General features: G+C 40.6%; 1 protein-coding gene across 1 annotated transcript in view; it reads left to right on the plus strand.

Moving 5' to 3' along the window:
* LOC138740058 (teneurin-4-like) overlaps positions 1 to 27,507 on the plus strand; it is a 393,122-nt gene that overhangs the window by 331,846 nt on the left and 33,769 nt on the right. Inside the window, exons 26-27 of the mRNA XM_069892490.1 lie at positions 21,785 to 22,081; positions 25,436 to 27,047. Coding sequence (XP_069748591.1) covers positions 21,785 to 22,081; positions 25,436 to 27,047 — 1,909 coding nt within the window. The remainder of the gene's footprint in view (positions 1 to 21,784; positions 22,082 to 25,435; positions 27,048 to 27,507) is intronic.

The following is a 27,507-nucleotide window of genomic DNA, read 5'->3' on the forward strand; positions in this document are numbered from 1 at the left end:
TCTGTGCCAAAGCCTGTTTTTCACCGCTGTACTTTTGCGGAGCTCGCATGTGTGCAGAGCGCTGTTGTGGCTACGGTGGCTGCAATGCAATTACAGAGGGTGCAAAGCGGCCGATGGCAGTGACTGTCCACATCCCCTTTCTTGAGCAAACCACAGTTCAAGCTAATGCTATGCATTATATTGATTACATTCAAGTAACAAAACAGCCAACCCAGTTCAGTCTCTATACTTCGGGTTGGGTTAACAGATATGCCCGAAGTGTGTTCTGTAGTAGCCCTCTGTGCATGAGGAGGCTTGGGGTGCCTCGGCCTGAGAGTATGTGTTGTCCTTGGTCTCATGGGTGGTCACTGAGGAAGTCCTGCCAATCTCAGTCTCACTTTCAAAATCCTGGAGCACAGTCTCGTGGAATGGGGGGTTGTCGTCGGTTTCTTCTGTATACCATCCCTTCTGATCAGACCAGGTATGGCCTGGGCTCCTGGCAGCTCCCTTCAACTCCACCCATGTGGTCGTAGTCCTGTGGAGTCTGCATTCTGATGACCTGCCCTTCTACCAATGGCTCGAGCTGTCGACTTGTTCTATTGTAGCATTTCTTCTGCGCCAGTGATTTGCTCACCAGCTGGGCCTTGATTTCTTGCAGGTTCCTCAATTGAGGCTCCAGAAGCCTCCTTGCTACCGGTAGAGTCATTCATGTCTTTCTCGACATTAGTCTTTGCACTGGAGAGCCAAATATGGCATCATGAGGGATGTTTCTCAGGTTAGGCAGAATGAGGAATACGTCTGTCTTCTCCCTGTGAGACTTTTCCATGAGCTGTTTTGCACTTCTTACAACTCTCTCAGCCAACCCATTTGACTGTGAATATTCTGGGCTGTGGGTGATGTGAGTGAAGTCCCATGCTGCTGCAAAGTCTCTGAATCATTCGCTGGTGAATTGTCCACCATTGTCTGATAGCAGAGTGTGAGGTGGACCCATCCACCGAAAAGGGTCTTTTTAGCTTGGTTATGACCGCCGAGTAGGTTTATTTTGAACCATCCTGAGTATGAATTGATTAGACAACTATTGCTGACTTTGCAATTTGAAATTGTCTGTGCCATGGTCAACTGGGGTAGGTCTGGCACTGGGTGGCTCCTTCTGCTGGTGTGGCTTAGTGCTGTTGCATATCAAGCAAGCTTGCACTTCTTGATCAATCCTTTCACTCATTCCTGGCCTAAAAACTATGTCTCTCAGTCTTTGTTTTGTTGCCTCTATACTTGGATGCCCTCTGTGCAAAATGCCAACATATTGGTTTTGAAGTGAACTTGGGATTACCACTCTCTGGCCCTTCATTACGATTCCTTCATTGATAGTAGCTCGTCACGGAATGGGAAGTCAGTCTGCACTTCGGAGACAGGTTGCGCTGCTTGTCTGACCAACTACCCCTGATAAAAGTGGTTCCTCCAACCGGGACAAGGAAATGTGCATGACCATCATTACGTCAAAAGTGTCTTCTTCCTCGACCTGTTGGACTGTGCATTTTCTGGGGGCACGGATAGCACGTCAGCTAGGTGCATCTCTTTTCCACATTTGTATACCAAAGTGATGTTGGACTTCTGAAATCTGAGCATCATTCTTTGCAACCTCAATGGTGCTGTGTATATTGGCTTCTTCAATATTGTGACCAGGGTAAGTGCTGGTCTCTATGGATGTTATCGTTGAACTTGGAACAGGCAAAAACCACTGCCAATAACTCCTTTACAATCTGCGCGTACCTTATTTCCAAGTCAGTGATGGACCTTGGTGCATAGGCCACAGGTGTCCGCACCTAGGTCATACTGCAATGTGTCACAGGTCAGCAACATGGTCTTCATACGTCATAGTATGACAAAACTGATGGGCATGGCATATGCTTCTTTAAAGCATCGAATGCATTCTTTTGTTGCTTGTGACATGCCAACTTCACATCTTCATGCATCATTGGAGCTTTAAGTTCGCTCTAATTCGAGATGAATTTGCCCAAGGAGTAAACAATACCGAGGAATCTTTGTAGGGATGTCACATCCACCGGCACTGGCATTTCACTGATTGCCTTGATTTTCGAGGAGTCCACCTTCAGACTTCTGCTAGTAAACACATGACCTATGTAGCTGACCTGATTCAGCTGGAATTTGCACTTTTGGGGGTTAGGCCTGAGGTTCACCTTCCTGGCTCAGTCAAGTATCTTCTTTAGATTTGAATTGTGTTGCTCTAAATTCTTGCCACTCATGAGTATGTCATTAACTATGATGGCACAGGGGTACCTGGCAAAAATTTGCTCCATGTATCTCTGGAATACTTCGCTGGCTGAATTGATCCCGAATGGCATCCGCACAAATCTGTATCGTCTGAACTTAGTGCTGAAGAGATCAGTAGTGATGATTTGTAGTTGAGCCTGATCTGCCAGAAAGAGTTTTTCATGTCTAGAACTGAGAACACAGTTGTGCCAGCTATTTGTGCATATAATGAGTGACCGTGTTAAGGTGCTTGAGCTGCAGTTGGATGAACTGAGGATCTTAAGGGAAGCAGAGGCAGTGATAAAGAGGAGTTACAGGGAGACAGTCACCCCTAGAAGGCAGGAGTCAGGGAATTGGGTGACTGTGAGGAAAGGAGGGAGAGTGCCAGCGCAGAGTACCCCTGTGGAAGTGCCACTCAGCAATATGTATTCTACATTGGATACTGCTGGGGGGAACGTTGGGGTCAGGTCTCTGGCACAGGGGCTGCCCCTGAGGTTCAGAAGGGAAGGAGGGATAAGAACAGGATACTTGTAGTTGAGGACTCGTTAGTCAGAGGGACAGATAGAAGGTTTGTGGGACGAGATCGGGGATCCAGGTTGGTATGTTGCCTCCCTGGTGCCAGGGTCAGGGATATCTCTGATCGAGTACATGGCATTCTGCAAGGGGAAGGAGAACAGCCAGAAGTCGTGGTCCATGTGGGGACCAATGACTTAGCTAGAAGTGGGGATGAGGTCCTGAAACAGGATTATGTGGAATTAGGTAGGAAGTTAAAAGACAGGACCTCCAAGGTAGTAATCTCTGGATTGCTGTCGGTGCCACGCGCTAGTGAGGGTAGAAATAGGAGGATGTGGAGGATGAATGCGTGGCTAAAGACATGGTGCAGGGGGCAAGGGATAAGATTTCTGGATCATTGGGATCTCTTCTGGGGAAGGTCGGACCTGTACAAAAGGGACGGACTCCACTTGAACTGGAGGGGGACCAATGTGCTGGCAAGCAGATTTGCTAGAGCTGTGGGGGAAGGTTTAAACTAGTTTGGCAGGGGGGTGGGGAACAGAGTGTGAGAGCAGTGTCAAGGGAGCATGGCCACCTAGATAAGAATAAAAATGATAACAAAGGTAGGATGGAGATTAAGGTAGAAGGTAGAAAAGAGAATGTATGTGAGGGTCATTCTCTAAAATGCATATATTTTAATGCAAGAAGCATAGTGAACAAGGTAGATGAGCTTAGCACATGGACAGATACTTGGGGTCACGATATTGTGGCAATTAGTGAGACCTGGCTACAAGAGGGGCAGGACTGGCAACTTAACTTTCCAGGATACATTTGTTTTAGATGTGATAGATCAGGGGGTAAAAATAGGGGGAGGAGTTGCTCTGCTTGTTAAGGAGGACATTACTGCCGTGAGGTGGCAAGATGGTCTGGAGGGATCGTCCAGTGAGGCTGTTTGGGTGGAATTGAGGGGTGAAGGAGGCATGAGGGTGCTAATAGGGGTGTATTACAGACCACCAAATGGGTCAAGAAAGCTAGAGGAACAAATGTGTAGAGAGATAACGTATATGTGTGAGAATCATAAGCTAGTGACATTGGGAGATTTTAACTTCCCTCACATTGATTGGGATACCCATACAGTTAGAGGGCTGGATGGGCTAGAGTTCGTTAAATGTGTTCAAGATTGTTTTCTGAATCAATTAGTAGAGGAACCGACTCAGGACAGTGTAATACTGGATCTCCTGTTATGGAACGAGCTAGGTCAGGTATCAGACATTGATGTTGGAGATCCAAATGGGTCTAGTGATCATAATTCTGTTAGTTTTAAGGTAGTTTTAGGGAAGAGCAAGGAGGGGCCTAAAGTTGAGGTTCTGGATTGGAGAAGAGCAAATTTCGAAGGAATAAGAAGGGATTTGGGGAGTATTGAGTGGGACAGGATATTTTCAGGTGAGGGTGTAAATGAAAAATGGAGGATATTCAAAAAAGAAATTTTGAGGGTACAGAGTAGTTATGTCCCAGTGAGGATCAAAGGAAAGGCTGTAAGTCATAGGGAGGCTTGGTTTTTGAGGAATATTGGAAATTTGGTTAGGAGAAAAAGGGAGGTGTACAAGAGGTATAAAGAACAAGGAGCTGACAATTTGAAGGACTACAAAGAGTGTAGAAGGAATTTTAAGAAAGAAATTCGAAAGGCCAAAAAAAGGCACAAAGGGTTTCTATAAGTACATTAAAAGTAAAAGTTTAGTGAGGGATAAAATTGGACCCCTTGTAGATAGTGAGGGTAGGCTGAGTGAGAAGTCAGAGGAAATGGGGGAAATTTTGAATGATTTCTTTGCCTCGGTATTCACTAGGGAAAAAAATATTGAACCAGTTGAGGTAAAGAAAAATAGTGGGGAGGTAATGAAGCATATAAGGATAACCGAGGAGGTAGTGATGGCTGTGTTGAAAAAGATAAAGGTGGATAAATCTCTGGGACCGGACAAAATATTCCCAAGGACACTCAGGGAGGCTAGTGGACAGATAGTGGGGCCATTAACAGAGATATTTAGGATGTCACTGGCCACGGGGGTAGTGCCAAAGGATTGGAGGGTGGCGTATGTGGTTCCGCTGTTTAAGAAAGGGTCTAAATGTAAACCTGGGAATTATAGGCCCGTGAGTCTGACGTCTGTGGTGGGCAAGTTGATGGAAAGTGTTCTGAGGTATGCTATTTACAAATATTTGGAGGTACAGGGATTGATAAGGAGTAATCAGCATGGTTTTGTCAGGGGGGGGGATCATGCTTGACAAACTTGATTGAGTTTTTCAAGGGGGTTACAAAAAAGGTTGATGAAGGGAAAGCTGTAGATGTTGTCTATTTAGACTTTAGTAAAGCTTTTGTCAAAGTTCCCCACAGGAGGTTAGGAAAAAAGGTTGAGGCATTAGGTATAAATGAGGAGGTAGTGAAATGGATTCAGCAATGGTTGAATGGGAGGTGTCAGAGAGTAGTGGTAGAAAATTGTTTGTCCAATTGGAGGGCGGTGTCTAATGGAGTTCCTCAGGGATCGGTCCTCGGTCCACTATTGTTTGTTATATATATTAACGATCTGGAAGTAGGAGTGGAGAATTGGATAAGCAAGTTTGCGGATGATACAAAGATTGGTGGTGTTGTGGACAGTGAGGAAGATTACCGTAGATTAAAAGGTGATTTAGGAAGGCTGGAGGTGTGGGCTGAGAAATGGCAGATGGAATTTAATACAGATAAGTGTGAGGTGTTACATTTTGGAAGGGCAAATCTAAATAGGTCATATGCATTAAATGGTAGGCTATTGAGATGTGCAGAGCAACAAAGGGATTTAGGAGTTGTGGTAAATAGTACCCTCAAGGCTGATACTCAGGTAGATGGTGTGGTGAAGAAGGCATTTGGAATGTTGGCCTTCATAAATCGGAGTATTGAATTCAAGAGTAGGGAGGTTATGATGAAATTGTACAAGGCATTGGTGAGACCAAATTTGGAGTACTGTGTACAGTTTTGGTCACCAAATTATAGGAAAGATATAAACAAAATAGAGAGAGTGCAGAGAAGGTTCACGAGAATGTTGACAGGATTTCAAGGTTTGAGTGACAGGGAAAAGTTTTACAGACTGGGGCTTTTTTCTCTGCAGCATAGAAGATTGAGAGGGGACTTGATAGAGGTGTTTAAGATTTTAAAAGGGACAGACAGAGTAAACGTGGATAGGCTTTTTCAATTAAGAGTGGGGGAGATTCAAACTAGAGGGCATGGTTTAAGATTGAAGGGGAAAAATTATAAGGGGAACATGAGGGGAAATTTCTTTACGCAAAGGGTGGTAGGGATGTGGAATGAGCTTCCGACAGACGTGGCCGAGGCGGGATCATTGGTTACATTTAAGGAAAGACTGGATAGTTACATGGAGAGGAGAGGACTAGAGGGGTATGGACCGGGTGCTGGTCAGTGGGACTAGGAGGGTGGGGATTTGTTAAGGCATGGACTAGTTGGGCCGAACTGGCCTGTTCTGTGCTGTAAGTGGTTATATGGTTATATGGTTAACTTCCTCCACGGTGCACATCGAATGGTGTGGTCTCTTCAAGGTTGTATTGAGGTCTTGCGGGCTTATACATATCCAGACCTCTTGTTTGTATTTCTGCTTGGCACCCAACATGGAGGACACCCATTAGACCCAGGACTTGGATTCTTTCATCACCACCGGTATACAGTGGCAGACAAACCACGGTTGTCACTTCTGGGTCAAGTCGCATGGAGTACAACTTCATCAGGCAACGTTACTGGCAACTTCCCCAGCTTGTTTGCAAAAAGATAGTTATATTCTAAAAAAATTTCTGGGACAAATCATCTTCGGAGAGGCTTATTTGGTGAACTTCTCTTCCAAACGAGACAAGTCCCACGTCTGTGCATGTGCTCAGGTCCAACAGAGGCATGACATCTTCGTGGACTACGAAGAACATTAGTCTGTGTAACTGGCCCTGTATGTAGCACCGCAGCCGTACTGTGCCATTGATTATGATCCACTAGACTTATTGGCTAATGGCTTAATCTGTTGCATTTTCCTCAGCTGACTAAATGTCTTCTGCAACATGATGTTGCACTTTGCTCCTTAGTCGACCTTCATTTCTGCCATCGACTTTCATAGCCACGAAGGCTTTATTGCTTCCTCTGATTTGCATTTCTGCTGAGTTCTCTGCCGTCCACAAAGTCAGCCCATCGACATAGTACTCTTTATCTGGGTTACTTTTCCCTCCAGCTAGTCAATCGTCCTCTTAAGTCTGAGCCTAGCGTTAGTTCGTTGTCTGGCTCTGCAGCATCTGCTGAAATGGTTCCATTTTCTGCAGGCTCTGCACTGCTGGCCAAGTGCTGGGCACATTTCTCGTCTTTCCACGTGGTCGCCTCTGCATTTGCAGAACTCTGCCCTCGATGAGAGTGTGGAATGGCCTAGCTGGCATTTCCTCCTGACCTCCAGCCATTGACTGTTTGCAGGTCCTGCCTGGACTGTGTCAATGCTCATGGTATGTTGCTGTGGAGGGGCTTGCTCCCTGTTATTCTCCTCTATGGTTTCGTAAGTCAAATAGGTAGAGATGGCCTTTGCTAGTACTATAGAAACAGAGAAACATAGAAAAATAGGAGTAGGCCATTTGGCCCCTCAAGCCTACACCGCCATTCATTATGATCATGGCTGATCCATACCCAGTTCCTGCCTTCTCCCTATACCCTCTGATCCCCTTAACCACAAGGTCCTTAAATATTGATAAGGAACCGGCCTCAACTACTTCCTGTGGCAAAGAATTCCACAGATTTACCACTGTCTGAGAGAAGAAATATTTTCTCATCTCAGTCCTTTTATCCTTAAACTGTAACCCTGGTCCTGGTTTTTCCCAGCATTGGAAACAACCTATCTGTCTAATCCTTTAAGAATTTTGTATGTTTCCATAAGATCCCTCCTCAATCTTCTAAATTCCAGCGAATACAAGCCTTGTCGATCCAACCTTTCTTCATACGCAAGTCCTTCCATTCCTGGTATTAATCTAGTGAACCTTCTCTGCACCCCCTCCATGGTTAAGATGTCCTTCTTCAGATAAGGAGACCAAAACTGAACACAGTATTCCAAGTGTGGACTCACCAAGGCCCTGTACACCTGTAGTAGGACCTACCTTCTCCTGTAAAATCCTCTTGCTATGAATGCTAACATACCATTCACCTTCATCACTGCCTGTCGTACCTACATGCCCACTTTCAATGACTGATGCTTAGTGAAACCCAAGTCTCGCTACATTTCCCCTTTTCCTAAACAAACACCATTTAGATAATAATCCTCTTTCTTGTTCTTACCTCCAAAGTGGATAACCTCACATTTATCCAAATTATATTGCGTCTGCCACTTCTTGACCCACTCGCCTAACTTGTCCTAGTCACCCTCCACCCTCCTTGAATCCTCTACACAGCTAACCCCGCTACCCAACTTCATGTTGTCTGCTTTCTGTTCCCACATCTGAGGTGTTGATATTTATTGTAAATAACTGTGGCCCCAGCACCATACCCTGTGGTGCCTCTCTAGTCACTGGCTATCATTCTGAAAAGGACCCATTTATTCCTATTCTTTGCTTCCTCTCCATCAACCAATTCTCTATCCACCTTAATACCATACCTCCTATACTGTGCTCTTTAAGTTTATACGCTAGTCTCCTGTGCTGAATCTTATCAAATGCCTTTTTAAAGTCCAGATATACAACATCCACTGGTTCTCCCTTATCCACTCTACTGGTTATTTCCTCAAAAAATTCTAGTAGGTTCATCAGACATGATTTTCCCTTCATAAAACCATGCTGACTCTGTCTGATGATACCCACTACTCTCCAAATGTGCTGCAATCGCATCATTAATAACTGATTCTAGCCTTTTCCCCACTACCAATGTCAAGCTAACTGGTCTGTAGTTTCCCGATTTCTCTCCCTCCCTTCTTAAAGAGTGAGGTTACGTTGGCCATCCTCCAATCCTCAGGAACTAATCCAGTATCTAAAGAGTTATGAAAAATTATCACTAATGCATCCACTATTTCCTGGGCTACTTCCTTAAGCCCTCTTGGATGCAATCTATCCAGCCCTGGGGATTTATCTGCCTTTAATCCCTTCAATTTAACTAACACAACCTCTCGACTTACAATTATTTCCTTCTGTCCCTTCCTCAGACTGTCATCACGAATGTCACAGACCATCCTGCCTTCAATTAATTCTTCACAGAGCTTTCCAAAGTTACAGATCTTTACCCTGATTTTCAAATCACTGACATATAAGTTAATTGACTCATCAGGCTTTTGGTCTCTAGTGTTAAACTTGTGACTCTCCATTGTTATTTTTCTCTGTAGGTTGCACATTTCCCTGAATTTTCATTCTAGACACTCAGGATCCTCTCTCAATTCAGCTGGGCTGGTAATGAGATTCCTTTTGCGCACTTCATCTGTGTACATGAATGCCCTCTCCCTTTCAAAGGCTTCCGGGCCCACCAAATTCAATAAAATATATATTGTGTGCTGCCGCAATAAATATGTGGTACTCTTGCTCAAAAATACACCAGTTCTCAACTAAATTGCCCTTGAACATGAGTGGGCCGGGCTGACTAAATCCATCCGCCATTATGGCGACTTTGCCACACTGTAATATGGTGCTGGTTACTCAATTTTGGTCAGTTTGAAGGCCTTAGGCTTGGGATGCTCAAGATTCCACTTCTGACACCACGTTTGTTATTGCGTGCTGAATAACAAGACGACTACTGATAGTAATGTTAAGCAAACTGTTCAATTTGTACACGCAGGAGAGGGAGCTTCTTACATGGTGTACACTCTGTGCCAAAGCCTGTTTTTCACTGCTGTGCCTTCGTGGAGCTTGCGCACGCACAGAGCACTGTTGTGGGTACAGCAACTGCAACACAATTGTAGCGGGTGCAGAGCAGCTGATGGCAGTGGCTGTCTACATAAACTACATAGGAATTTCAAGCAATTTTGTGGGGCGGGTGGGGGGGGGTGGGGAGGCACACCAAAATATAATGAACTCCAATTTCCAGATGATATGCTTTAAATCTAGACCAGATGTATTTCTGTAAGCATCTTTTTTTGTCTTTTGTTATTTCAATTTGAAGCTCAAAGAGTGGAGAGTTTAATTTGATTTCACTAATCACTCTTCCTGCCGTAGAACATAGCACTGTACAGGCCTCTCAGCCCTTGATGTTGTGCCGACCTATGTATTCCAACCAAAAAAAAATTAAACCTTCCCTCCCTTATAACCCTCTTTTTTTAATCCATGTATCTGTCTTGAAGTCTCTTAAATGCCCCTAATGTTCCAGGCTCCACCATCAGCCCTGGCAAGGCATTCCAGGCATGTGTAAACAACTTACCCCTGATGTCTCCCCTAAACTTTCTTCCCTTTACTTTGTGCAGATGTCCTCTGGTATTTGCTGCTCCCACCCTGGGAAAAAGCTGCTGGCTATCTACCTTATCTATTCCTCCCAGAATCTTGTAGACTTCAGTTAAATCACCTTTCATCCTTCTATGTTCCAAAGAGAAGCCTCATAAGGCTTATTTTCCAATTCAGGCAACATCCTGGTAAATCTCCTCTGCACCCTCTCCATAGCTTCAACATCTTTCCTATAATAAGGTGACCTGAACTGATAGAGAGAGAGAAGTGAATGAGTGTACAAACATTAATTGAAAGAGTAATCTCAAAATGTTTCAGTACTTTCTAGATATGATTTGAGGGGATTAGAGACAACTCCAGTAATGAAGTGATTCCATTCATCAATGTAAAAATGTACTTTTATAATAATATGCATTGATATCAGAACCAATTCAGATCACAAAGCTGGCATAAGGGCCAAAAGGTCTATTCTGCTTCTCATGCTATGTTCTAAATGAAAATTATTTGCATGCATTTCCATCATTATTTACCAAAGCCATTTATTATATAATTCTCTGCATATATATTACAAGAAATCATTTTATGATTTTAAACAAAGCAAGGCCCTTGGCTCTTCACCAGATGTTCAAATAATATTGGTTTCTTCTGGAATAATATTGAGTATTAATAGATTGGTTTCATACCAATTGATTTTAACAAGCTGAGATGAAATGTAAAACATGGTGCACAATAAGGTTTTCCTGAGTGTCTTTTATATAACAGTCACCCAGGAACACAGAGAATAAATATTTAGCTGTATGATTTTTAATTTTTTTTTTTCATCTCAGTAACTTCACAGAGATTAATTTGTTCTCTTCAATACAGGATGTTTGCAAAAATAGCTTTGCTTATTCTGTGCTTTTGCTTTACTATTATTCTTTCATCCATCAACAATAGTAGAACTATCCTGCTCAAAGGAGTAACCCCAACCTTCCATTTGTTCCTCCCCACTAGCTTTCCCTTTCCCGAGGATCTCTGTGTTATTGATTTCCACTGCTCACCAAGGCATATTTCTGGAAACACCATCACAGATCTTAACTATTTACATCTCAGCCACCAAGTAAAACCCATTACTCCAGGATCTTAAACAATGCAACACTTACAGTCATTTCTTTGGTTTAGATCCAGTAGGCAAGATTGTTCATTATCTCCAGCCTTTTTCATCCTGGCTATTGAATCTATTCGTCAAGATCCAGACATAAAAGGCTTCAGGGTTAACCAGGAAATCAATCTATTTGCTGACAAAGTTCTCAGTCTAAATTGGAATTTTTGGGGACTTTCTCAGTTAATTGGGATTAAAGCGAAGTTATGCCACTTACGGGTGGGAATTGTGATCATATTAAATGAGACTCTCAATTAAAGTGGCCGTTTAATGGGATAAAATATTTTAGGTATTAAGATAGATAATAACTTACAGAATTTATATAAATTGGATTATCTTCCCTTGCTTCGGAAAATTGAGGATGATTGAAATAAATGGATAACTCTTCCAATTACTTTGATTGGTAGGGTTAATTGTATAAAAATGAATATATTGCTTAAATTACAATATATTTTCCAAAACCTACCTGCTTTAGTACCACAACAATTCCTTTAGAATTTAAATAAATATATTTGGAAGTTTCTGTGGAAGGATAAGTTTCCCAGAGACTCTATTGATAAATTAACCTGGAATTATGACCTGGGAGGATTAAAGATCCCAGACTTGAAAAAATATTATTGGGCAACCCAAAAGAAATGTGTCCTTCTGCATAAGGTTGGTGAGAATATAGCAGAAATGTTATATATAGATGGAATTCTAAATTAATATTTGGTCCTAAGGAAGCCCCCTTACTAAAACATAATATTACAATTTGCAATAAACTTAATGGTCAAATTGGTGTTGGGGATGGGGGATGGGCTCTCACCAAAAACACCCCAAGCTCAAAATAAATCAAATTTGTTAACAATTGATAATAAAATTCTAGAAACTTGGTCGTAGAGTGGGATCAAATATATCGAAGATTGTTTTGAGCATGGACAATTTATGACATTTAAACAAATTAGGAATAAATGTGGAATTATAAATACATTCTTTTTCTACTATCTTATTTAAGGGATAAATTAGGTCCTGCACTGTCCTTACCACAATAAGCTGAAATAGAGTATCTGTTTTGAAAGGGAGTCACAAAGAAATGTATCTCAAAAATGTACTTCTTACTTCCAGCAGAAGCCCCTAAACAAGGGCTAGGCAAGTCCAGAGAGAGATGGGAATCAGATTTGGGTATGGAAATTGATCCATTTTGTTGGTCTGACCTGTGTCAGGACAGCATGAGCAATACAATTAATGTAAGGTATCAGCTGGTGTAATATAATCTATTGCATCAGCTGTACCTTACTCGCAAAAATTAAATAAATTAAAATCTGAATTATCCCATTTATGCTTTTGATGCGGTCAAGATATAAGGACCTTTTTGCATTCGACCTGGTCATACACTAAGGTGAGATATTTGGGGAATCTCGTGGAACAAATTATCGAAATCCGATACCATCAGGTGCCAGAATTGTTTTCATTGGGGAAATTAGCAGATCTAAATTGAGGCTGTCAAAATATCAATTAAAATTCATTAAACTTGTTTTAGTGGTGGCTAAGAAATGCATAGCCATTACTTGGAAATTTGATTCCCAACTGAGTCTCGACTGTTGGAAATCGGAAATACTTAGTTGTATTCCCCAGGAGAAGATTACTTACAATCTTAGAAATTATTACATCATGTATTTAAGGATATGGAATCTGTATTTAAAATACACGGAGGTTAATCTTTATGATTCCCCCTCTGGTCTCCAATATCCTATCTCCCGTATCCCTAGTAATGTCTATGCAAAAACATTTATCCCTTAAGGGAGGAAGGAAGCTCTGGATGAATCACGTAATGTTTCATCTGTATGTAATTAATGTTTTGGAAAACAGAATGATTTTTTTCATATTATATGGGAGAATTACCTCTTCTTTTCCTTTTTTCCTTTGGGGAGGGGGTCTTATCTTTTTCTTTTTTTTCTATTTCCTACTTTCAAGGATCGGCATGGTGTGTAATTTTGTATTATTGTGATAATGTGCTGATTCTTTCTTCTTTGTCTATCAACATAGTTTGCTTTTGGTATTTTATTGTATTGATCGGCAATGTTTCCTTGATTTTCTTTGTTTTGTTACTTCATGTTAAAAAAAAGACAAATGTATTGTCATTCAATATAATTGCCTTCTCCAATTGTCCTTACATTTCTGCCACTCCTTCCAATTTAATTTATTCCCCAAACTTATGACCTTCACACTTACCTCTGCCCTCTTCTTTCACTCCTTCACTAATCTCTTCATTTTCTGGCCTTCCATCAATGACTCTGTCTTGTATTTATGCAATTGGGATATCTCATACTTTCCCCCATCTGAGGTCTACAGAGCCCACTAACAACTATTTATCTGAAGAAGTAACATATTAGGAAGAGTCTAGCTCTTGGTGAAGAGATGCTCATTCACTGTAAGAATATCAATCAAAACATTAGAAAGTGTTACAGTTGGCAATAAGTTGATGCTACTTATGAGCTGAGGTATTATTCAGTAGTTGGCCTGCTACTTCATCAGATAGAACACTTGTTGTTCGTTATTTTGTGCTTAATAACGAGATGAGTCAGTGGGTGAGGTAAACCAAATAAAAGACTTTACTGCACACAATCAAACATGATAAACAGGGTAGGGAGAGAGAGCCCACAGTGTGGAGTCTGCTCCCTGTTAGTTCTCGATTCAACTAACACGCCCTTGCAGTGCTTGTGCATGCACGGTGCACTGTTGCAAATACGGTGTCTGCAACACAGTTACATCGGGTGCAGAGCAGCCAACGGCAGTGTCTGTCTACATCCCCTTTCTTGAGCTACCCCCGCATGACACAACAATATATACATTCAACAGTTCAGTCCTGATATTTTGGGTTGGGCTTACATACTTGTCCAGCACGCATTTTGTAGTAGCCCTCTGCTGATGTGGAGGCTTGGGACATTTTGTCCTGATTGTCTCTACTGTCCATAGTCTCAAGGCATTGTCCATCTTTTCTCCTGTGGTTACTGGGGGGGGGGGCTCAAAGATGTCAGTAGCTAAAGTCGACCAGGATAGGTCAAGTACCAGTTGCAGCTGCAGTGACTCTTTTTGTTGGTGTAGCTTGGCAGGCTTGGTTGGCTCTTCCTTCTAACCTCAGGTCCCACCTGTATCGCATCAATGCTTGTAGCCTGCTCTTATGGAGAGGCTAGCCTTTTATTGTTTTTCTTGGTAGTTTCATACACCAAGTATGTTGTGATGGCCTTTGCTTGTGTCAGTTCACCATCTCATAGGAATGCCTTCCATTGCAAATGCCACAGACCATTCTGTCTTAATTAGTTTGTTGCAAAGCATGCCAAAATTGCAGGTTTTCGCCCTGATTTTTAAATCGCTGACCTATGAGTGTATCGACTCACCAGGCTTTTGGTCTTTCATCTTGAATTTGTACCTTTCCATTGTCACATTTCTCTGGGGGTTGTACATTTCTCTGAATTTGTGCTTTAAATATTTGGGTTCCACTCTCAACTCAGCCATGCTGGTAACGAGGTTCCTATCACACACTTTGCCTGCGTACACAAACAACCGCTCTCTTTCAATGGCTTCTGGGCTCACCAAATTTTACAGAATGCATGCCCTGGTTCAGGGAGGCTTGTCGCGATGCGCTGACACTATGAATATGTCGCATTCCTGTTCAAAGATACGCCAGTTTTCTGCATATTTCCATCAAACACGAGTGGGTCAGGCCACCTGAATCCACCCACTATTATGGCAACCATGTAAAATGTGGTGATGGTTACTCGCTGTGACCGATTTGCGATTGGGAGACTTCAGGCTTGGGGCGCTTTTGATCCCGCTTCTAACACCATGTTCGTTATTGTATGCTTAATAACGAGTCAAGTTGGCGGGTGAGGTAAACCAAATAAAAGCCTTTATTGAACACAACCAAATATGAGAAACAGGGTAGGGAGGGAGAGCGCACAGTGTGGTGTCTGCTCCCAGCTAGTTCTCGATTCAACTAAGGCATCCTCACGGTGCTCGCTCATGCGCAGTGCGCTGTTGCGTATACGATGGCTGCAATGCAATTACATTGGGTGCAGAGCAGCCAATGGCAGCGGCTGTCTACACTTGTGCAGTAACATTCCTGATATATTAAACTCTGAAATAATTATTTTATTCCTATTGTTTCAATAAATTACTGTTATTTTTGTAACAGTCTCATTCCAAAGGGAAAATATTATAAATTATTATCATTGAAAGTTGCCCTGTTACGATTGCTCAAACTTTTAACAAGAAGTGGACTGAGTATTAAAAAGAAACTTAATTATTTAAAATCAATTTAAATGTTTTTATTCATTTTGAAAAATTAAGTTGACTTGTACTTTTTTTTCATATTAAACAATATAGTTTGGCTTTATCAAGAACCCAAAATTAAGTGAATTATTGCTACCTGAAGCAATCTATTGTCAGAATCAAGTTCTATAAGTAAATCAGTGATGAACAAATGCCTTAAACAATTTCACAGCAATTGTCCTGGGAATGTTGGGGTGGAGAGCAGAAGGTCTGAAAGCTCAACTTGAAGGTTAACATTGACCTGGCATGAGCTTCATGAGGTTGTGGAGATGCTTGAAACAAAAGCTGCAAGAGTTATAATAAAGCAGGCACAAGGGCTTAAGGTCTATTCTGCTTCTAATGCTATGTTCTGAATAAGACGAGCTGAGGAAAAAGTATGCTGATGGCAATATCCTATGATAATCATGGAAATGTGAATTATCAAGTTCAGCCTCAAGATAAAAACAGGCCAAGAAATTCCTTTGTTTTTAATGCAGAGTAAAGCAGTGTTTTTCTTTTCTTGACACTCATCAGGAAATTTGACCGCTGCCTATTGTGTCACTAGCATAATCTTCAATCCCACTGCTCTGAAAAGTGGCAGTTCTAATTTAGCTCCAAGATGGTGGGGTTTTTTTTCCTGATTTCCCCCAAATAAATGCCATTTAAAGGGCAAAACATTCAAACTATAGCTACGGAGATTTGTAATCTCGTGCATCCTCAAATATTGGTTCACAGCTGTGCCTGAACAACTTGGCCTGTGAAGGACAAGTTCACAATCGCTCCCATCTTCCTTCCTTGAGAATCATTCCAGCCTTTACTGATGCTGATTTCTGCCACAAATTCACAGTTTGTGGATGGCAGCTGCCTTGGTGATATCACTCAAACCCCAGGCTCAAGGAGAGAAGGTTTCACCTACTTTTCCTTCAGCCCACAGAAGCAGGCAATAACCTTTACTCCAGATAAATGGGAGGGCTGAAAGGGGGAGGAGTGTCACTGCTAGTCAGGGAAAATATCATAGCTGTGCTTAGACAGGACAGTCCAGAGGGCTCGTCAACAGATGCCATATGGATGGAGTTGAAGAATGGGAAAGGTGTGAGCAGACTGATAGGGTTGTATTATAGACCACCCAAACGTCAGAGAGAATTGGAGGAGCAACTCTGTAAAGAGATAGCAGGCCGATGTAAGAAAAAGAAAGTTGTGATAAAAGGAGATTTTAATTTTCCCCATATTGACTAGGACTCCCATGTTGTGAAAGGGCTGGATGGCTTGGAGTTTTGTCAAATGTGTTTAGGAAAGTTTTCTAAATCAAAAAATAGAGGTACCAACTAGAGAGGATGCAATATCTCATCTTTTTGGGAACCAATCTGGTCAGATGACAGAAGTATTTGTAGGCAAACATTTTGGGTCCAGTCATTAGTTTCAAGTTAAATATGGATAAAGATAGGTCTGGTCCTCGATTTGAAATTCTAAATTGGAGAAAGGCCAATTTTGTGGAAATGAGAAAGGATCTCAGAAGTTGTTTTCTGGTAAGGATGTGTTCAGTAAATGGAAGGCCTTCAAAGGCAAAATTTTGAAAGTGCAGAGTTTGCATGTTCCTGTCAGGATTAAAGGCAAAGGAAAGCTTGGTTTCCAAGCGATATTGGTGATCTTGTTAAGAAGAAGAGAGATGTGTATAACAGGTATAGGTAACAAGGAGCAAATGAGGAACTTGAAGAGTATTAAAAATGTCAGAAAATACTTTAGAAGAAAATAGGAAGGCAAAAAGAAGACATTAGGTTGGTTTGACAGATAATGTGAAGGTAAACCCAAAGGGTTTCGACAAGTATATTAAGAGTAAAGGATAGTAAGGAACAAAATTGGTCCCTTAGAAGATCAGAGTGGTTGTCTATGGGTGGAATTTCACAAGATGGGGGAGATTTTAAACAGTTTCTTTTTGCATAAGGAAGGAAGGGAAACAAGCAGTAGTGCCATAGAACATATAGAAATTAAAGAGGAGGAGGTGTTTGCCATCTTACAGCAAATAAAGGTAGATAAATCCCCTGGCCCTGACATGATATTCCCTTGGACTTTGAGGGAGAGTAGTGTAGAAATTGCAGGAACCCTGGCAGAAATATTTAAAATGTCCTTAGCCATGAGTAAGGTGCCGGAGGATTGGAGGGAAGCTCACATTTTTCCGTTGTTTAAAAAAGGCTCCAAAAGTACATCCGGCTGATGTCAGTAGTGTGGGTAAATTATTGGAGGGTATTCTGAGAGATCAGGTATGCAAGTATTTGGATAGCCAAGAAATTATTAAGGATAGTCAGCATGGCTTTGTACATGGCTAGTCGTGTTTAACTAATCTTATAGAGTTTTTTGAGGAGGTTACCAGGAAAGGCTATGGATGTTGTATACATAGATTTTGATAAGGCCCCACACGGGAAGCTAGTTTGGAAGGTTCAGACACAAGGTATCCATTGGAGAGGTTGTAAACTGGATTTGAAATTGGCTGAATCTGAGAAAACAGAATGGTAGTAGAAAATTGCTTCTCAAACTGGAGGCCTGTGATTAGTATTCTGTCTCAGGGATCGATGTTTGGACCATTGTTGCTTATTGTCCATATCAATGATCTGGAAGATAATGTAGTTAATTGGATCAGCAAATTTGCTGATGTCACTAAGATTGGAGGCATTCTGAACAGCAAGGAAGGCTTTCAAAGCTTGCAGAGGGATCTGGACCAACTGGAAAAATGGGCTAGAAACTGGAAGATCGAATTTAATCCAAACAAGTATGAGGTGTTGCATTTATGAAGGACAAACCAAGGTAGGACTACAGCACTGAGGAGTGTGGAGGAACAAAGGGATCTCGGAATTCAGGTACATAGTTCTCTGAAAGTGGTGTCACAGGTAGACAGAGTTGTGAAGAAAGTTTTCGGCATCCTGGCCTTCATAATTCAAAGTATTGAGTACAGGAGTTAGGATGATATGGTGAGGTTGTATAAGGTATTGGTGATGTCAGATTTGGAGTATTATGTACAGTTCTATTGGCCAAACTACAGGAAGGATATCAGTAAGATTGAAAGAGTGCAGGGAAGATTTACCGGGATGATTCCAGGTCTTCAGGAGTAGAGTACAGGGAAAGATTAATCAGGTTAGGACTTTAATCCTCAGAGTGTAGAAGAATGAAGGGAGATTTGATGGAGGTTTACAAAATTATGAGGGGTATAGACAGAGTAAATGCGAGTAGGCTCTTTCCACTTAGATTAGGAGAGATAAACACAAGAGGACATGGCTTTAGAGCAGTGGTTCTCTACCTTTTTCTTTCCACTCACATACCACTTTTAGTATTCCCTATGCCATAGGTGGTCAGTAAGGGATTGTTTAAGGTGGTATGTGGGTTGTTATAGAGTTCTGTGTTGTGTGGTTTTATGTTAAAAAAAAGTGACAGTTTGCCTTAGAGAGCCAAGGTGAAGGTAGATGGACTGCTGAGAGAGTGGGAGATGGACTGAGCATGTGCAGAAAATGATCTAAAAAGAAGAAGGCCCAGAGCACGAGTCATGGTCTGGAGGACAGTTTAGAATGTTGGGATTTCAAAAAGAATGAACATTCCGAAGGCAGCCAGAAGGATCCGGACCAAGCCAGTGGTTCCTCTCTCTGCAAGCAACACAAGACAACTTTGAATTTTGTGCTCTCTCTCTCTCTCAAAGATCTTTTGGGTTCAGTTTACCAAACAAACTGAATTTTGTTTATGATCTTTGCTTCAGTTGAGATCGAAGTTTTGTGAGTTTTGTGTTTGTTTTGTGTCTAAGTTTTTCTGTGGGCTGGTTGGAAATATAACTTAGACTTTAATTACATATGTTATATTTAGGCTGGGGAATTTATTAGTTTTACACTGTTATAGACATAGTAACCAGTGGGCATTGTTATAAAAGGGGGGATTTTGAATTAAAGTTTGAAGGTGAATTTTTTTATTAATAAAGTAATTGTTCATCTTTACCCCTGTGTGACATGCCTTTTTTGTGGTTGCTAGTTGTGATAGTACAGATCTATCACCAATGTACATAGTGTATATAGTTACTGTATCTAGACTGTGCTTACTGTGATTGGCTGAGAGCTAAGCCACGCCTATTGTCTGGGCCTTAAAGGGTTGTGTCCCTAGCCAGGTCGGATCATTCCGGACTGGTCGGCCACCTGTGAAGAGCTCCTGTCTTTTGCTAATAAAAGCCTTAGATTGGATCAACAAGTCTTTGATTCTTTCGACGAGCTCTACACTGGTTTGATCTTGTAACAGGGTGGAAAGAAAAAGTTTGAAAACCACTCATTTAATCGTACCTAGTTGACTCATTATGTTCATGGTTTCATAACTCCAAAGGAAATGAATCAGTGACAGTTTTTCTCAAACAAAATATTTCAGTAACAATTGGGTCTAGACCAGTGATTCTTAACCTTCCCTTCCCATTCACATACCACATTAAGCTATCCCTTACTAATCACAGAGGACGTATAGCATAGGAATTACTTAAAGTGGTATGTGAGTGGAAAGAAAAAGGTTGAGAACCACTGCTTTAGGGTAAAAGGGGGAAGGTTTAGGCAACCTTGTATTTACATGCAGAGCACTAATTAGTTCATAGTTCTTATTTTGCTAAGGGTCTTTCAGTCATAGTCATACATATCTAAATAATGCCCTCCAATGAAAAAGAGCCTCTCTGATGTTGCTACATTTAGGGGTTGAAGGGAGTCTAGAGTCGACATAACCTCAAAACCTGTAAGCATCTGGGAAGGTTCAAAATATTGCTGAATTCAATGTTCAACAATCCCAAAGCCACCCCTTGGGCAGCTTTTCCCATGAGCTCTACTGGAAAGGCTTTTGGCTTTTGAATAACAAAAGTTTTGTTATTCAGGTTATCAAGAAGCCAAATGTGAATTTGTCCTTCATTGCTAGAGGGATTGAATTTAAGAGTATGGGGTGGGGTGTGGGGGGTGTTCTGCTGCAACGATACAGAGTACTGGTGAGTTTGCACTGGGGTATTGCATTCAGTTCTGGTCTCCTTACTTAAGAAAAGAAATACTAGCTTTGTAGATGGCGCAGAGGAAGATCAGGTTGGTTCCAGAAATTAAGGGTTAATTTACAAGGAGAGATTGAATAGCCAGGGACTATACCTACTGGGTTTCAGAAGGATGAGTGGGGATCTCATGAAAACATATACATTAAAAGAAATAGATAAGATAGAAGGTTGTTTCCACTCAGGTGATACTAGAACAGAAGGCGTAGCCTCAAGATTGAGGGAATATACATTACAGGGATGAGGAGGAAATGCTTCTTCCAGAGATTGATGAATCTGTGGAATTCTATGCCTAACGAAGCTGCTTCTTTAAATGTATTAAAGACAAGCAGACAGATTTGTTTTTTAATAATAGGGGAATTTAATGTTATGGGTAAGTGGAGCAGTGTTCATGGCAAGATCAACCATGATCATATTAAATGGTGGTGCTGTTTGACAGGCCAGGTAGCCAACTCTTATTCTAATTTCTTCTGTTCTTTACAGAAGAGGATAAACGTAACTTTGAAAATCCATTCTCTTTTTCAAGTTTCTTATTTTCACCAAAACCAAGTGTTTTTCTTATGTTATGCTTAATTCCATGTCAATCTTCAGCTTTCCTTAATCAGTTGGGTCTCTAAAATACCACACTTTAAAGTTGTACGATTCATCTTTCAGGCAGGATCTTTAACTGAGATTTTTCCACCCACTCCGATGAAAGTAAAGATCCCACAGTTCGAGTTTTTTAAAAAAGGTATTTTTTTCCATTATGGAACACCTATGAATGGTTTAGATACGCCATCATTGCAAATGGTTTCATAATAAACCATTAATTTCAAGTGGAAAAATCTTGAAATTATGACCAAAATCAACAGGGATGCAATCTCACCAGATGTTTTACTTTTATGCTCCATTACACCTTATGCACATATGCAGCAGAAATATGGACTTTGATTCCTTCAGTAGAGGAAGAGTAAATAAAATTCCACAATGTTCCATTTTACATGAGTAGATGGGCAAATTGTCTGTCATTTGTGGATGCCAATAAGATGTTAAAATGTAAACTATCTGTTGGCAAAAAAATGGCTCAAAGCTCCCCACCATAGATCTATTCAAATTCTCGTGTAAAAATATGTAATACACAAATACATGTGTATTTTAGCTTGTCTGTTTTCCATTTATTCCTGCAGGTCCATAGTCGAAATTTGCTCTCTCTGGATTTTGATCGTGTGACGAGAACAGAAAAGATCTATGACGATCATCGGAAATTCACACTCCGAATCCTATATGATCAGTTAGGCCGACCTACCCTGTGGTCTCCAAGCAGTCGACTCAATGGTGTGAATGTGACATATTCATCGGCTGGTCTGGTGGCAGGTATCCAGAGAGGTACCATGTCAGAGAGAATTGACTATGACCAAGCAGGCAGGATTGTATCCAGAACTTTTGCAGATGGGAAATCATGGAGTTACACTTATCTGGAAAAGGTATTGTCCTGCTATATTGACATTTCCTCTCTCTAGTCATAAATTTACATTTTGAGAGCCACCTACTTTTCCCATAAGAAATCAAGGGCTCCATTAGAGATTGCAACTGGAACTCTGTGTAGCAGAACATTTTGAATATTTGGTCAACATTAGTATAATATAAAGTAAGCTACTGCAAACACAATCATTTTTGCCATTGGCATAGAGCCATTGATTTTGCACTTTCCATTACACTGAATTATTTCAAATATAAAATTTAGTTAATACTGAAATGTGTGTTTTTTTGTAAATGAAACAAATTGGAATATACTAACAGGCAGGAAAAATTTGTATAGCTATAATTACATTCCTGTTTATTTTGTACATTGACAAGAATTTGGGATCTTTTAATCCCCAAATGTTCTTCACAAGGTTCTGTTATCAAGTCTGCTTTGCTTTGCAAGTATAATTTGTAGTGTTAGCATTTCCCTGATAGAATTTTTCCTCCAAAGCCTATCTAGGTTCATAACTTCTCCATTATGAAATTACTGTTGTTACTGGCCTGGAGGACCCCAAAACCCAGCAGCAATAGAAATTCACCAAGACAAATAGTTACTCAAACAAAAGTAACTTTTAATTTTCTTTAAACATAAAAGCAGGATCAAACTTTAACTTATTACTATTAACTTAACCCCCTTCTAATTCTAAGTGCACGTGTATGTAATGTGTATAAGTTCAGAAAAGTTATTTGATTCAAAGTCCTATCTCACTTCACACTCCTTCAAGTTCACTGATATCAGGCAATTCTTATACTGAGCACAGAATTTAACATTTATGAATTTTCACCAAGCTCTGGTGCTTAATTGGTTACTTCTCAGGAAGGTTCTTGTTGGTTTTAGAGAGAGATTTGTTGCTCATTGGACTCTCAAACTGATTCCTTCTGATCAGCCACTTCAGTGTCTTCTCGAGGAAACTTTCCCCATCATGGGTTTTCCAAATGATAACCTCTTCTTCTGCAGGTCACCACAGAGTTCCTTCTGTTTCCCTTATTTCAAGTGAAAAACTTCAGCCAGCCATTTCATCTTGTACAGACCACAAGGGTTTTCAACAGGCCAAACTCAGAACTCACAACCCATCTTCAAAATGGGTTTTTAACAAACTGCCAACTTGCCATGACTGCAGAAACCAGTTTTATCTCTCTCTCTCTCTCTCTCTCTCTCTCTCTCTTGTTACGAGCCCAAAAGACCCCAAAACTCAGCAGCAATAGACATTCACCAAGACAAGTGGTTTTTAAAACAAAAGTTGTCTTTAATCAACTTTAAACATGAAAATCAAACCTTAACTTATCTCTACACTTAACTAACCCCCTTCTAATTCTAAGCGCACGTGTATGTAATGTGTGTGTAAATTTAAGAAAAGTTCTTTGGTTCACAGTTCAATCTCACTTCTTCCAAGTTTTCTGGATTCAGGCCATTCTTATACTGTGCACAGAATTTAACATGTATAAAGTTCACCAGGCTTTGGTGCTCGAAAGGTAAATGTTTACCACTCAGGAAGGTTCTTGTAGGATTTGTAGAGAGAGATTTGTTGTTCCAGGATTTTCATAACTGAGGTACCACCATTAGTCACCTCAAGGTCTCGCTGATGAAACTTGTCCCATCAGGGTTCTCCAGATGGTAACCTCTTTCTTCAGGCTGCCACCACAGAGTTCCTTTCTGTTTCCCCTTATTCCAAGAGAAACATCAGACAGACAGCACTTCCAGCCATCCACTGCTCTGGAACTTCCTGTTTCCAACCAGTTCTTCCTGGCTTGGTTCAACCGTGACTGTTCAGTCCCTTTTCAATGTCACAAACACTTTTCTCTCGCTCTCCAACTTCCAACTGCCAGGAAGCCCATGTGACTCTCTCACTTGCAAAAAAACCCCACCTTCTTCAGCAAACACCTACTGGTGAAATGTGCATCACATTTTCCAGATATCCTGCAATGTTATTGAATATGAATTTTTCAGTCTTTCAAGTAAGATCTGTTTTAAAATGTGTATGTATGTAAACCAAAATCCCAAATATTTATAATCCATCACTCTCTCTCTCTCTCTCTCTCTCTCTCACACACACACACACACACACACACACACACACACACACACACACACACACTCTCTCTCTCTCTGCTTGTAAAACCACATGACCTTCTTAGAACAGCAAACTGCATCCAGCATCTAGACAGATTGTAGCACCGGACCCAATCTTCTGATTCCATTCATCTCTTGCTTTCAAAAATAATAATCCATTACTCTACAGCATGTACAATTAACACCTATTTGTGAAGTTTCTATAGGCATTCTTCAACATTTTTGCAAAAGCACTCGGAGCCTGGACTGTCTGGCTTGAGCAGAGCCCTGGCATTTTAAATGTGATCTGTTTAGTGAAGTGTTTGTGTTTGTTTGTGACCTACACTACCCCCACAATCTATCTCCTTCAAAAACATATGTACATGCAATATAAAATATAAAAATATAATCTGTCACACAGTAAGTACACATCACCTCAGGTACTGCTGGAGAACCACTTGGCCTTGGTTAAGAACTAGTTTCAATATGTCTGGAATTGGTTCTTTGATTTCAAGGCTTGAATCAGTATCCGTCAGGTTCTGTAGAAAGAATCTAATGAAACATGCTGAAGTTGTTTAATTAGGATAATGAAAAGTGTCAAATCATGTGACTAAATTCTGAATATAATTAGTCACATCAGTGGCTCTCAAAATGTTGGAAATACAAAGGATTACTTAAATGTGTGTCAGCTGAGCAACTGATTATTTATTTCTAAGGTGGCAGTGGAAGACTATTGATTCCTATTTTCAAATCTGTTATTAAATGTGTGAAGCAAATAACTGGATGATATAAAGCAAAGAACATAGAACATTACAGAACAGGATAGGCCCTTCAGTCCACAATGTTGTGCCAACTTATATAATCCTACTCCACAACCATCTAATTTTTCCCTGCCTCGCGCTCATAAACTTCTTTCTTTCTTTCATGCATAGTTTCCCACCTTTTGAAACTATCAATGGAACTTATTCAGTTACAGCTTCCATTTTGAGAATACAATGTACAAATGTGGTTCATATTAGCCAGTGTACTCTGCTTACAATGTTAACACAATTTACAAAGATTAGATGAATTTCATAGGCCTATATTCCTGACATCTGTTTCCATTGAGCTGCAGATTTAAATCACCATGAAATTTAATATATTCTGTCTAACCTGTTCATATTGATTGATGTAGTTCCACAAAAAAAAGGAACAGTTCATGGAATTCATGCAGATTGTGAAGCATGATAAGTTGACAAAATATTTGTTCTCCTGTTTCTCTTAGTCCTCAGTGCTGCTTCTACATACTCAGAGACAGTACATCTTTGAATTTGACAAAAATGACCGTCTATCTTCTGTAACAATGCCAAATGTAGCTCAGCAAAGTCTGGCAACCATACGTTCTATAGGCTATTATAGAAACATCTACAAACCACCAGAGGGAAATGCTTCAGTGATTCAAGACTTTACAGAGGATGACCAGCTATTGCGAACTTTGTATCTTGGAACAGGACGACGTGTTTTTTACAAATATGGCAAGCTGTCCAAGCTCTCTGAAGTCCTTTACGACACCACAAGGATTGGATACACTTATGATGAAACAGCTGGCATGCTTAAAACGGTCAACTTGCAAAATGAAGGCTTTACTTGCACTATACGTTTCAGGCAAATTGGCCCTCTTATTGACAGGCAAATATTTCGCTTCAGTGAAGAAGGAATGGTGAATGCTCGCTTTGATTATAATTATGACAATAGTTTTCGGGTTACTAGTATGCAACCTGTAATCAATGAGAAACCTTTACCGATCGATCTGTACCGATATGACGATGTCTCTGGGAAAGTTGAACAGTTTGGAAAATTCGGCGTTATTTATTATGATATTAACCAAATCATCACTACCGCAGTCATGACTCACACAAAACATTTTGACGCATATGGACGAGTGAAGGAAGTGCAGTATGAGATTTTCAGATCACTCATGTATTGGATGACAATTCAATATGACAACATGGGTCGAGTGATAAAACGAGAACTGAAGGTTGGCCCTTATGCCAATACATCCAGGTACGCTTATGAATATGATGCAGATGGACAGTTGCAAACAGTATCCTTAAATGACAAGCCTCTGTGGCGCTACAGTTATGATTTAAATGGCAATCTTCATTTGCTGAGTCCAGGAAATAGTGCTCGTCTAACTCCATTACGCTATGACCTGAGAGATAGGATTACTCGTCTGGGAGATCTACAGTATAAAGTAGATGCAGATGGGTTCCTACGCCAAAGAGGCAATGTTATCTTTGACTATAATTCAGCTGGTCTTCTTACCCAAGCATATAACAAAATAAATGGCTGGAGAGTGCACTATCGATATGATGGAGTTGGAAGAAGAGTTTCAAGTCGAACCAGCCATGGGATGTATTTACAATTCTTCTATGCAGATCTGAGTAACCCAACAAGAGTTACACACATGTACAATCATACAAGTTCTGAGATCGCATCCCTGTACTATGACCTTCAAGGCCACCTTTTTGCCATGGAGATTAGCAGTGGTGCTGAATTCTATGTTGCCTGTGATAATACAGGTACCCCATTGGCTATATTCAGTGGGACTGGTTTAATGATCAAGCAAATCACATACACTGCATATGGAGAAATTTATATGGACACAAATCCTGGCTTTCAACTCATTTTAGGCTATCATGGTGGCTTGTATGATCCCCTTACCAAACTAATACACTTTGGACGGCGAGATTATGATGTGCTCTCTGGAAGATGGACAGTACCTGATCACAGTATCTGGAATCACTTAAGCAGCACTCTTGTACCTTTCAACTTGTATATGTTTAAAAATAATAACCCAGTCAGCAACATACAGGATATCAAATGTTACATGACAGGTAAGAAAGATTGATTGTTTTTTTTTCATATATTAATAGTTCAATGATTATGTGTTCTTTTTGATGTCAATAGCTGGCACATTGATAACGTTTAAAGAGCTGATGGATGAAGCAGGTATTTCCATAACCTTTCAGTATCCAAAAGCAAGTCTTGCAATAAATTCAATAAAAAGCAAGCTAACCAGGTTTCTCTGATCAATGGTGATGCGAAACGTAAAGCTGATTGAAAATAATTTGTTATTCTCTTGTTTATCATTTATAATATTCAGTAAATTTTAAAGGTTTTAAAAAAAGCAGATACTTTTGTGTCAAAGAAATATAAGATAAATTTGCATCAACACCTTCAGGTACTAAAATTTATTCCAAAGTCACTATAATCAATGCAGGCTCAAGCAGGAGTTTAGTATTATTCAAGGAATAACTAGAAAATATTCACAAAGAACAAAGTATGCCCACTTAA

The sequence above is a fragment of the Narcine bancroftii genome, chromosome 7 (genome assembly GCF_036971445.1).
Source record: "Narcine bancroftii isolate sNarBan1 chromosome 7, sNarBan1.hap1, whole genome shotgun sequence".
Lineage (NCBI taxonomy): Eukaryota > Metazoa > Chordata > Chondrichthyes > Torpediniformes > Narcinidae > Narcine > Narcine bancroftii.